General features: G+C 43.1%; 1 protein-coding gene across 2 annotated transcripts in view; it reads left to right on the top strand.

Annotated features, from left to right (window-relative positions):
• LOC306969982 (cullin-5-like) overlaps positions 1–12,771 on the top strand; it is a 61,141-nt gene that overhangs the window by 20,783 nt on the left and 27,587 nt on the right. For both annotated transcript variants that reach the window (XM_079565794.1, XM_079565795.1), the window contains 3 exons: positions 3,034–3,114; positions 5,120–5,213; positions 8,238–8,368. In XM_079565794.1, coding sequence (XP_079421920.1) covers positions 3,034–3,114; positions 5,120–5,213; positions 8,238–8,368 — 306 coding nt within the window. The remainder of the gene's footprint in view (positions 1–3,033; positions 3,115–5,119; positions 5,214–8,237; positions 8,369–12,771) is intronic.

The following is a 12,771-nucleotide window of genomic DNA, read 5'->3' as shown; positions in this document are numbered from 1 at the left end:
GACAAAAGCAGAACACCCCCTCTTTAAAGCAGAACACCCCCTCTTTAAAGCAGAACACGCCCTCTTTAAAGCAGAACACGCCCTCTTTAAAGCAGAACACCCCCTCTTTAAAGCAGAACACGCCCTCTTTAAAGCAGAACACGCCCTCTTTAAAGCAGAACACGCCCTCTTTAAAGCAGAACACCCCCTCTTTAAAGCAGAACACCCCCTCTTTAAAGCAGAACACCCCCTCTTTAAAGCAGAACACCCCCTCTTTAAAGCAGAACACCCCCTCTTTAAAGCAGAACACCCCCTCTTTAAAGCAGAACACCCCCTCTTTAAGGCAGAACACACCCTCTTTAAAGCAGAACACCCCCTCTTTAAGGCAGAACACCCCCTCTTTAAAGCAGAACACCCCCTCTTTAAAGCAGAACACCCCCTCTTTAAGGCAGAACACCCCCTCTTTAAAGCAGAACACCCCCTCTTTAAAGCAGAACACCCCCTCTTTAAGGCAGAACACACCCTCTTTAAAGCAGAACACCCCCTCTTTAAAGCAGAACACCCCCTCTTTAAAGCAGAACACCCCTCTTTAAAGCAGAACACCCCTCTTTAAAGCAGAACACCCCCTCTTTAAAACTTTAGGCAGAACATTTTGCATATTCACATACTTATACATAAACATATGTCACAGATTAACATTAGATACTAGGGATGCACCGATCCGCTTTTTTGAGCTCCCGATCCGATCCGATATTTTTGACACTTCATCTGGCCGATACCGATCCGATAGTCTTTTTGTATTATTAGATTTTTATATAATATACTGTAAATCATGATATATTATTGCCTATGGATATTACCAGTTTTACCACTAGTTTTAACAGTTGTATTTTTTTCATAAACATGGAAGACGTTTTGGCTTTAGCTTTGAATTTTAACCCCTTAACTCCCACCTGAACCGAGCACATTTTCTCCAGTTTGGCTTTACCCCAATCCAAAAGCTTCTGGAAAAAAGCTGTGAAAAAAAGCAACAAAACTGAGACGAAAACAATGATGAAGATGTGACAAAAAAGTGAGAAAACTTTGACAAAAAATGTGACCAAAAAATGACAAAAAAAATGACAAAAAAATTGATTAAAAAACATTACAAAAAAGTTACAAAATGAGTTGAATACCCTCCCAAAAAAAGATGGAAAAAAATATGATGAAGTTTTTCAGAAGCAGGTGTTTTAATTCTGTTTTGAAATGTGTCTTGTAAGCCCACGAGAGCTGAGCACTTATGTGAAAGACATAAAAATAAGAATAAATCAAATCAAATAAATAAATTCAGTGTCCTAGCTTAGCGATAGCATGAAGGCCGTGAATCTGCGGTCCTGGATCTGCAGCGGCTCCATCTGCAGGTTTACCGCTGTGCTGTGATAAACTCTGGAAGCGCGGTGGTGCGGTAAACCTGCAGACTGGAGCCGCCGCAGATTCACGGCCGTCTTGTATCGGACCCGTCCAGTCATGATCCAATCCGATACTCTAAAAAAGCCTGATCGGCTACCGATACCGACACTGAATATCGGATCGGTACATCCCTATTAGATACTGTCATAATGTTATATTTTATGAGAAGAGGAGCAGATGAAGAGAACCTAGAACTTGTTTTGTATTAATAACATTTTATTTTGATAAGTCACATTGCACCAAACCATGAACTGTACATGTGTGGAGAGATTAAACAAAGATATGTTTTCATACATGAAGCATCAACTAAAGCCTGAGCTCGACTCGATAAACCAGTGTTAACATATTCATTTAGTTTGAGTCTTTTGACGTAAATGTAATGTAATTAGTCGAGATCTAGTTTTTTAGTCGACTTTGCGTTGAAGTATTTATTATGATCATATTTAGTCACGGTTCTTTATGGAGCTCGTTCCACATGGACGAAGCTCAGACCAGAGAATCTGAGGCTCTTTCAGAATGATTTTAGTTTCTTCTTTTCATTTTTGTTTTGTCTTATTTTGCTCGACAAAAATATCTGGACATTTTAATCACAGTTTTAGTCTCATGAACAGCTTTTAACCCCTTAACTCCCACCTGAACCGAGCACATTTTCTCCAGTTTGGCTTTACCCCAATCCAAAAGCTTCTGGAAAAAAGGTGAGAAAATAGTGACGGAACTGAGACGAAAACAATGATGAAAATGTGACCAAAAAAAAGAGAAAAAAGTGACAAAAAAAAAAAAATGAAAAAAATGATGAAAAAGTGACAAAAAAAGTGACAAAAAAAGTGACAAAAAATGATAAAAATGACAAAAATTTGACCAAAAAATTACAATAAATGAAAAAAAATGATGAAAAGGTGACAAAAAAGTGACAAAAAATGATAAAAATGTCAAAAATGGGACAAAAAATTTAAAAAAATGAAGAAAAAAAATGAGTTGAATACCAAAAAAAATGATGTAAAATAAAATGTGATGACGTGAGGAAAATTATCCATTTAGATGAGTTTTGTAGATCTTAGCTTTCAAATGAGGCGTTACACTGGATTTGGGTAAAGCTGAACTGGAGAAAATGCTCTCAGTTCAGGCGGGAGTTAAGAGGTTAATGCAGTCACAAAATATGACTAAAATAAACTGCACTACACCAACAGATCACATTATTCTTCTACAAACATGTTGAATATGATCATTCCCTCACGCTAACTTTGAGGCCCTTTATAATCTCCTTCTGTGCGGAAAGTTATGTTTTGGTTTATTTAGAAAGTTGATTTACTTTAAACTGTTAAAAATACTTTGTAATGTAATTAACTTCTCGTGTCCATGTGTCGAAGTGAGAAACTGAGAGACAAACACGTCATACAATATGAATAAAAGGGATCCCAAAATGGATCCCTGCGGCACCCCACATAATGGCGGATGTATTTAACATAAACTAATGACAAAACTATAGAAGATTCTACTACAGTCCCACACGGTTTAAAGCGTGTGTTATAGCGTGTGTTATAACGTGTGTTCACATGCGTGTGTTATGGTTTGTGTTCACATACGTGTGCGTGTTCTTGTGTCCAGGCCGACTCGAAGCTGAGAGAAGAAGAGAAGAGAGCTCTGCGATACCTGGAGACGCGGCGCGACTGTAACTCCGTACAAGCCGTGAGTAAATCTTACCACCCGCCTAAACCCAATGGCTCAATCCGAAACCATCAAATTGTAGCCTCTAAGCACTAACACTAGCAACTAACTCCTTAACCTTTCATGGGGTCGACTGTTAGATCTCTATGTAGTTAGTGAACTAGAGCTTCAGCAGAATTTGCACAATCCGTCTGTCCTTAAACAGGGGAAAGGGAAGTGACATCACCAACAGCTGCTTTTCTTCTTCTTTAAAGTTATTGGTGGAGTGCAGGCCAAACAAAAGTGCATGTCGCCCCCTACTGTATAGTGTCCAACAACAACATAGTGTCCAAACAAAGACATTTAAGGAGAAAAACAAATCCAGATGATCCAAACATTTCCCTTTAGTGTTATTTTATTTCAACAGCTGTTTCATAAAGCGACATTAAGCAAATGATCCAAGTGGCTTAAGTTTCTACTAAATGAAAACAAAAGCATTTAATCCGTTTACTGAGTTTCCTCTTTAACACTGACATGTGACTGAGCTGTGGGGACGACAACATGGATTTATCACTTTTATAAAGTTTGGCTTGTGCAGAATCTTAATTTTTTATTATTATTATTTTTATTATGAAATGTGCTCCTGTCAATCATCAGTGGTTGCGCATGAATCACTCGAGGGTGGGGGCGAGGGGGGGTGGGGGGATTTGGCGCAGTGGCTTGTGGGATGGCACATAGCTCCTAATCACTGGTTAGTTAGCATCAGAGGTCCCTATGCTAAAGTGGCCATGATAGTTAGCATCAAGGCTCCTTTTCCTAACTACTTCCTAACTGACTTACCAATTCGGAAGCAACTTGCCATGGCGGACGCTGACGCACATCCGGTTTGGCGTAAGAGCTCTTAGCAATCTGCCCGTTTCGGAAGCAGCCAATGCCTTCTGTCCTCTCTGGCTACAGGCCTGTGGAACACCTCATTTGAAAGCTAAGACCCACAAAACTGATCTTTGTCCTCGCAGAGTTTTTGTCATTTTTTTGTTAAATTTTTGTCACATTTTTGTTGAATTTTTGATGAATGTTTGTCACATTTTTGATGAATTTTTGTCACATTTTTGTTGAATTTTTGATGAATTTTTGTCACATTTTTGATGAATTTTTGTCACTTTTTGGTTGAATTTTTGTCACATTTTTGATGAATTTTTGTCACTTTTTGTTGAATTTTGTCACTTTTTGGTTGAATTTTTGTCACATTTCTGTTGAATTTTTGTCACATTTTTGTTGAATTTTTGTCACATTTTTGTTGAATTTTTGTTGAATTTTTGTTGAATTTTTGTTGAATTTTTGTTGAATTTTTGTTGAATTTTTGTTGAATTTTTGTTGAATTTTTGTCACATTTTTGTCACATTTTTGTCACATTTTTGTCACATTTTTGTCACATTTTTGTCACATTTTTGTCACATTTTTGTTGAATTTTTGTTGAATTTTTGTCTCATTTTTGTTGAATTTTTGTTGAATTTTTGTCACATTTTTGTTGAATTTTTGTCACATTTTTGTCACATTTTTGTCACATTGTTGTCACATTTTTGTCACATTTTTGTTGAATTTTCGGCACTTTTTGGTTGAGTTTTTGTCACATTTCTGTTGCGTTTACATCCTTGTTTTCTTCTCATTTTTTGTGGCTGTTTTGGTGCTTTTTCCCCAAGAAGCTTTTTGATTGGGGTAAAGCCAAACTGGAGAAAATGGGATCCGTTCAGGTGGGAGTTAAGAGGTCATTTCACTCTCCACGACGTTCACACAAATGTCCAAGTTCCAAAGCAGATTATAGCCATAGCATTTACTCATGAAGGTTCCTGAAGGACGTGTTAGGGCGAGACACGGCGGGGTCAGGGGTCACACGGCAGGGACAGGGGTCACACGGCAGGGTCAGGGGTCACACGGCAGGGTCAGGGGTCACACGGCAGGGTCAGGGGTCACACGGCAGGGTCAGGGGTCACATGGCAGGGTCAGGGGGCAGGTCCTCAGAGCTGACTGTGCTGTGTCTGTGCTGCAGCTGATGGAGTGCTGCGTGAACGCTCTGGTGACGTCCTTCAAAGAAACCATCCTGGCCGAGTGTCCCGGGATGATCAAGCACAACGAGACCGACAGTGAGTTACTCCTCTGGGGAACACGGGGGGACACGAGGGGGGACACGGGGGACACGCACACGAAAAAACGAGACCAAAATTGTGAAAATCAGACGAGTTTTATTACTAGTTTCAGGGCTTAAAGTATTCCGGCCTGAGGCCTCTGGCGCAAGCAAAGTGTATCAGACTGCAAACTATTTGTCCGGTTTTTTCGCGCATTTATGAAAAACTCGCGTTTCCCGCACTTCTTACGGTCCATGAATGCATCTCACACGCAGCCTCGTTGTTACGTGATTCCTCTGAAACCAAAACAACTGCCACGCGGATGCTGGAGCTACTTTTGTTATGGATTAAGTTTTGCCAAATGGACGCTATGACCAGACGAGTGAGAATCGGATAAAGAGGCGAAGAGCAGCAGGTTCTACGACTGATCCACAGTGAGATTATTTACTGTTTCTGTGAGAACAGTCGGGCTAACGGGGTCGCATCACCCGCGCTAAAATAAGCACTAAAGCCCCGCATGAGAGCGCGGTGTCGCACCTGCCCCGCTCCGCCTCCTTCTGCAGCCGTGCGCGCAGTGAGACAGGTGTGTGCGGTGAGACAGGTGTGCACGAGAACGACCACAAGATCACAAATACCCGATTCGAGTCTATTTGTTCCGCAAACGACGCACACAGTGGCGTGAACGCGCACACGTTCAGTGGGAGCCGGTGTTGTCCCACTGGACACAAGCTGAAAGTGGCTCCAGGTCATTATTTTAGAGCAACCTAAAGGAAAACCTTTAGGCTCAGTCCCACGAGCTATAGCCAAATCTAACCAACAGCCTGATTAACAAACATGTATGACACTTAATCCTTTACTTACTAGATTATTTTGAAAAATATTACACTTTACATTTTGGTCTATACTTGTATTTTACCTCCCATATATTAAGTGTTTGCACAAATTGGAAATACATTAGGTCCAAGTGCAGAGTAAATGTGTAATAAAAAAGTTTAATAAAAAATATTGGCCTAGGCTACATTGCCTATATACAGTAGCCTCTAACGTTTTTCTTTTTTCTTTTAAAGTACTGATAAGAGAACCATTAAAGTCCCGGATCGATAAGGAGTATTGATAAAACTCCTGGTTGAGCCACAGAAAGTTCAGGCTCAGGATTTTTTTTCACTTTAAGCCCTGTAGTTTTATTACCATTGTTTGAGCTTCACAAAGTAGGAGTTTTCTCGGTTCAGTCGTGCAACATGAAACTTAAAACATATAATTTAGATAAAAATAAACTATAAAAGCTTTAAAGCTTTAAGTCGGGATGATCCTGGTGATCCTGGTGTGGCACATACAAATACCTAAAGTAACATAATAAATAAAATAACCACTGCTGAGGCCAAGAGTTTATTTTAGTTTAAGAAACGACTGAACATATTTGTGATGATCCGGTCACTTTATGTTTATGTTAAAGGGATGTTTCAGGATGTTTGACACAGGGCCTCATTTCCCAGTTATCCAGAGTGTTGCTGATTTATGGAGATACTAGGTGAGACCCGGCCTTCGGCCGGGCCTCGCTAGGCTCCACATTTGATATTCTGAGATTATGAGTGATTACAAAGAAATGTCCAACCCGTCACACAGTTCAGCTGTAGACCAGTGGTTCCCAACCCATTCCAAAAACTATGGCCACTACAAATGAGCAAAAGAATGAATGCAAAAAACAATTTCAAACAAACAGCAATTGGAGTGTTTGATGCACCTGTGCTCCTTTCTTATAAACTACGACAATATTTTCGCTAAAGTCGGGGAACAGGATTCAAGAGACAGTGGAATAATTATTGATACATATTAGGGGTTCAGCTCTAACGGTTTGGTTCACGGTGCAGGACCCGTGGTTTGGTGCATCACGGTAGTGAACAATAAAAAAAATAATAAGTAGGTTTTGAACTGAAATAGCCTCATGATCGTTGTTAGACAGTATTTATAACCTTACAATAAAATTGGCAATGCGTTCAAAGCTGCTTTAGAATAAAATGTACCTCTGGGCTCAATACGTGAAAGCAAAATAGAAAACAAATGGTGCAGCAGCAACGGGAAAAAAGAAGAAAAAAACTACGCAGTGCAGGCCATGCGCTCGTTAAGGGGTAGTTTCATTTTCGCTTTTACTCACACGGAGGAGAAATCAGTCGGAGCAGCGCGTTTGATTAGAGGCTCGTGTTTGAGCAGGTTTTGGGCACGCACGCACACACATACACACACACGCACGCACACACATACACACACATACGCACACACACACACGCGCACACACGCACGGCAGTCAGATCTCGTGCACTCGCGTTTTTGTGACAGCGGGTTGTCCTCGGACAGCAGCACCGCAGCACCGCAGCACCGCGGCTTCCTGGTGTTCCCAAACGGTCTCCCATCCCAGTTCTAACCAGGCACTTCCCTGCTTAGCTTCAAAGTCGGTATGGGAAATAAACATGGCGGCGCCCAGGCGGCGGCCATTGAGAGAGCGTTTTCTATAATAGATTTTTGTTTGTAATTCATGCAGTTCTTGTATTTGAAGAGTTCTGTGGTGCTAGGCTAGTGCAAGGCTAGTGCATGTCTATGGTATCAGCTAGCCTGCATTAAAAACAGTGTGACCCGCTCCACAGAGCACCTGAGTCACTGATAACACCAGACTAACCATATACATGTGTCCATAGAGTCATGTTTGGAATATAACTGACCTGCATCACATTTTGAGGGACTATTTTCTCGCAGATCACTCCGCCGCCGCGTAGCTTATACAACCACGAAGCTGAAGCTGCTCAGATATAAGTTATTTTAAATGATTCTATGGACTCAGACATGTATATGGTTAGTCTGGTGTTATCAGTGACTCAGGTGCTCTGTGGAGCGGGTCACACTGTGTTTAATGCAGGCTAGCTGATACCATAGACATGCACTAGCCTAGCACTAGCCTTGCGCCACGAAGCTGATGTTCTGGCTCATGCAGATGTTTCTCTCTCAGAGCTGCAGCTGATGTTCTGGCTCATGCAGATGTTTCTCTCTCAGAGCTGCAGCTGATGTTCTCGCTCATGGACAAGGTTCCCAGTGGGATCGAGCCGATGCTGAAGGACCTGGAGGAGCACATCATGAGCGCGGGGCTGGCAGACATGGTGGCGTCAGCGGAGACCATCACCTCGGTCTGTGTGACTGCTTTAACTCTGCTTTATTATGTTTTTATTATATATTAAAACCCTCGTGTTGCCTTCGCGGGTCATGTTCCGAGCATTTGGATGCAGGTGACACAAGGGGGCGCCTTCCAGCCTTCTCAGTGTAAATGTGACTTTCTTCAGAGTGAGACTTTAGGTCAGACATGAGTGACAGAAACATGAGGCTAAATACAGTGAGCTCTTTGTTTCCAGTAAAAAGGCTGAGGCCTCATTGCTCTTCAGGCACAGACTGAGAAGTGAAGAAGGACTGACTGCAGAAGGACTGACTGCTACGTAGTAAACACAGTTGAAACGTGGTTGGCGTCCTCGTTGCTAGCAAACCAAGCTCCTGCAGAAACGCAGTTTTAACTTGTTTTTACATCACTTTCTTTTAAACCTCGGAGTTTGCACCCGCTTTTAACGTCGCTTTTACTTGGACCTATACTTTTACATATTTTTAACCGCATGGTGGATTTATATGATACCAGAGGTGAGCCGATGGCTCTACTCACCTCCACGCCCAGTTGTGGTGACTGTGCCGGTTTGAGCCAAAAAGTTGCTGACCTGGAGAACCGGATTTCAATACTGTTTAAAATCCACGAGGAGAGGGACTCCGTGATCATCGTGGGCAAAACCCAATCCAGTCCCACCAGTGCGCAGCTCGCTGACACGGCGCATTCTTTCGGGAACGTCTCCGACCACCAGTCCAACGCCTCAGCTAGTCCACAGCAGCCCCCGTCCGGTCCCGGTACTGTCTCTGGCAGCGAGAACTGCTGGCTTCAGGCCGGAGCTAAGCCCAAAGGACCGAGAAGTTCGACTCCACGGATGTCGGACGAGTGGACAAACATCCCATCCAGAACAGGTCGTCCAAAGTCTGGCCCCCATGACACCGAAGGCCTAGCGCTGGGAAATAGATTCAGCGTCCTGGACACTGAGAATTATCCTCCTCTGCCCTCTCGTCACATCTCAGCGCAGCCGGGCCTCACTCAGTCTGGGCCCCCCCCTCCAGGATTTTCGGCCTGCGGTGGACCCCCAGCGTCGGTCAGACGTCGCGGTAGTCTACACTACACCGCAGCTCCTGGCTACAGGCACGGATCACCACCTCCACTGGGCACACTGCACGACGGTGGGTTCCCGGACCTGGGCTGCCCGCGACCAGCATGCGAGTGCGCAGCGCAGACAAATCCCGGAGACCGCGGCGCCTCCTTGCCCATCTCGAGTCCAAGCACTGGCGATGGGCCAGGGGGCTCCACCGCTCCCTCCTCGTGCACGCCGGGACCGAGTGTCCGGGGTGGGCGAGGGGCTTCCTCCGCCGCCCCCTCGCACGCGCCGTGCCATAGCGTTCGTAGTATGCGAGGGGGTAAGTCTGCTGCTCCGCCTGGGCGCAGGACGAGCCGCAGGGCTCGACCTGAGTCTAGGCGTTCCTCCGCTGTGAATGTGGGTCAGACCCGGAGCCGGTCTCATGCCGCGGCAAACCCAGAGAACATCCTCACGCCTGATCCATCTGTCCTTGTGCTGGGAACGTCCATGGTCCGCCACGTGAGAGTGATTACTGGCTACACCTCCTGCCACCCAGGTGCTCTCGTGGTGGATATCAAGAACTCCGCCCCAAATATCCTCCACAATCACCCTTCAGTCTCCACAGTTGTAATTCATGCCGGTACCAATGATCTCAAACTTCAGCAGTCAGAAAAACTAAACCAGGACTTCATTTCACTCATAAACACCATCAAAAACAACAATAAAACCTGCATCGTCTCTGGACCCTTTTCTGCACCCCGTTTTGGTGATGGACAATTCAGCAGGATTAGGCTCCTCCACCTGTTTTTAAAGAAATATTGCACAGACAATAGCATCCCATATGTGGACAATTTTTTAACCTTTTTTAACAGGCCCGAACTTTTCAGACCAGACAGACTCCACCCCAACCCTTATGGATCCCGCCTCCTCTCACAGAACATTGAACTCACAATAGAAGCATCATGAAGGTCTCCCTCCACACCCACCATAATGAACATCCCGGTTTTAATCAGCAGAGAGCGGACTAAAGGTAAAACTATCTTTCATTCCATTAACGTCAATAACCTCAGACCCATTTCCATATCACAACCACAAAATAGCTCTGTAAATATTCAGTCCCCCACCACATTAAACATGGCTCTTTTAAATGTCCGCTCTCTGCTGAACAAGTCTTTTATTGTGAATGATTTGATTTTAGACAAGATGCTTGATTGTTTGTTTTTAACTGAGACCTGGCTGGGTGCAGATGCGAACACTGTTCTCACGGAGGCCTCTCCACCTAATTTTAGCAGTGCATTTTCAGTTAGACATGGTAAAAGGGGAGGTGGCACTGCATCAATAACTTCTAATACTCTTGCCACCAAACCTGTTTTATTTGAGCATTTTAACACTTTTGAATACCATGCTGTCGTTTTTAGTAATCCTCCAATTTTAGCCGTCACTATTTATAGACCACCAAAGAAATGCACAGCTTTTAACACTGAATTTGCAGAGTTTTTATCTATTATTCATAACTCATACGAGATGATTATTTTAACTGGTGATTTTAATCTACACATAGATAATCTTTTAGATCCGGTGGCAACCGAGTTTTTAAATGTTCTTAACTATATGGATTTTACCCAACACGTCACGCAGCCAACTCACGACAGAGGACACAGTCTGGACCTGGTCATCACGTATGGCCTGTCCACGGCTGTGTCCTCTGTCGTCGACTTGGCTGTCTCTGACCACTACTGTGTGTTTTTTAATGTCACCGGTTTTATTCAACGGGAGACCTCGGTGAGAACTGTCAGGAAACGTTATCTTACCCCTGAAGTGGCTGCAAATTTTATTGATGTTTTAGAGAAATGTCCTCCTCTTGTTTTACCTGCTCCCCCTGATTTTATTGTTGAAAATTTTAACAGCAAATTACAGTTCGCCCTGGACACAGTTGCTCCACTTAAAACAAAAAACATTAACATAAAACACATTCCTCCATGGAGAAATGAAGAACTTAAAAAACTTAAACGTAATTGCAGGGTGGCGGAGAGGAGATGGAGGAAGGACAAAATAACTATACATTTTCAAATATTCTCTGAGCATCAAAAAATATACAACAACGCAATAAGAAACGCACGCAATAACTACTTTTCAAACCTAATCAGTATCCATAAAAATAACCCCAAAATTTTATTTTCCACCATCAACCATTTATTCAACCCGGAATTTAACAAAACCCATTTTAAAGTGTCTGACTCCCTTTGCGACGCGTTTGCAGACCACTTCGTGGGGAAGGTGGACACTATCAGATGTAATATTTTATCCTCCCAAAATAACATGGTTTTAATTGCATCTGGGTGTCTGCCTTCAGAGGAAACACTGGACAGTTTTGTCCTGGTTAATGCTGAGATGCTTGATAAAGTTTTCTCCTCAGTGAGGCCCACCACATGTCTTTTAGACCCGGTCCCAACGCCGTTTTTTAAAACATTTTATGGATCTTTTAGAGACGAGCTTTTAAACATGATGAATTGCTCTCTTCAGACAGGGGTCTTCCCTGCTGCCTTTAAAGGGGCGGTGGTGAGGCCCCTGCTGAAGAAGAGCAATTTGGATTTTAATGACCTGAACAATTTCAGGCCGGTATCCAACTTACCATTTTTAAGCAAAATTTTAGAAAAACTTGTTTTTAATCAACTTAATGATTTTATTACCGCACAAAATGTCCTTGAAAAATTTCAGTCTGGCTTTAGGGTAAACCACAGCACCGAGACGGCCCTTTTAAAGATTTTAAACGATTTTAGATTAAATTATGATTCTAAAAAGTTGACCGTGCTGGTTCTTCTGGATTTGAGCGCTGCTTTTGATACAGTCGACCACACTATTCTTTTAACTCGTTTAAAACACATGGGCCTCTCTGGTGCTGTACACAAATGGTTTACATCCTACCTCACAGACAGGACATTCATGGTAAGTGTGGATACCTGCTCCTCTAAAGTCCATAAAATCACATGTGGTGTGCCCCAGGGTTCGATTTTAGGCCCAGTGCTTTTTAACCTGTATATGCTCCCTCTTGGTGATGTCATCAGGAGACATGGAGTCAACTTTCACAGTTATGCTGATGATACACAGTTATACATCTCCATGTCTCCTGATGACACCAGGCCAATGGATGCACTTTTTAACTGCATTTTAGATATCAAATCCTGGATGGCAGAAAACTTTCTCCAGCTTAACCAGGACAAAACTGAAGTTTTAGTCATCGGTCCTGAGGCCCAGAGAGAGAAACTTTTACCCAGACTGCAGTCATTGTCTTTTAATCCTTCCTCACAGGTGAAAAACCTGGGCGTGATCTTTGACTCTGAGCTGACTTTTATTCCACACATTAAGAATATCAC

The sequence above is a fragment of the Gobius niger genome (genome assembly GCF_951799975.1).
Source record: "Gobius niger genome assembly, chromosome: 11".
Taxonomy (NCBI): Eukaryota; Metazoa; Chordata; class Actinopteri; order Gobiiformes; family Gobiidae; genus Gobius; species Gobius niger.
The sequence above is the reverse complement of the archived record's forward strand: the minus strand, read 5'-3'. Positions and strand labels throughout refer to the sequence as shown.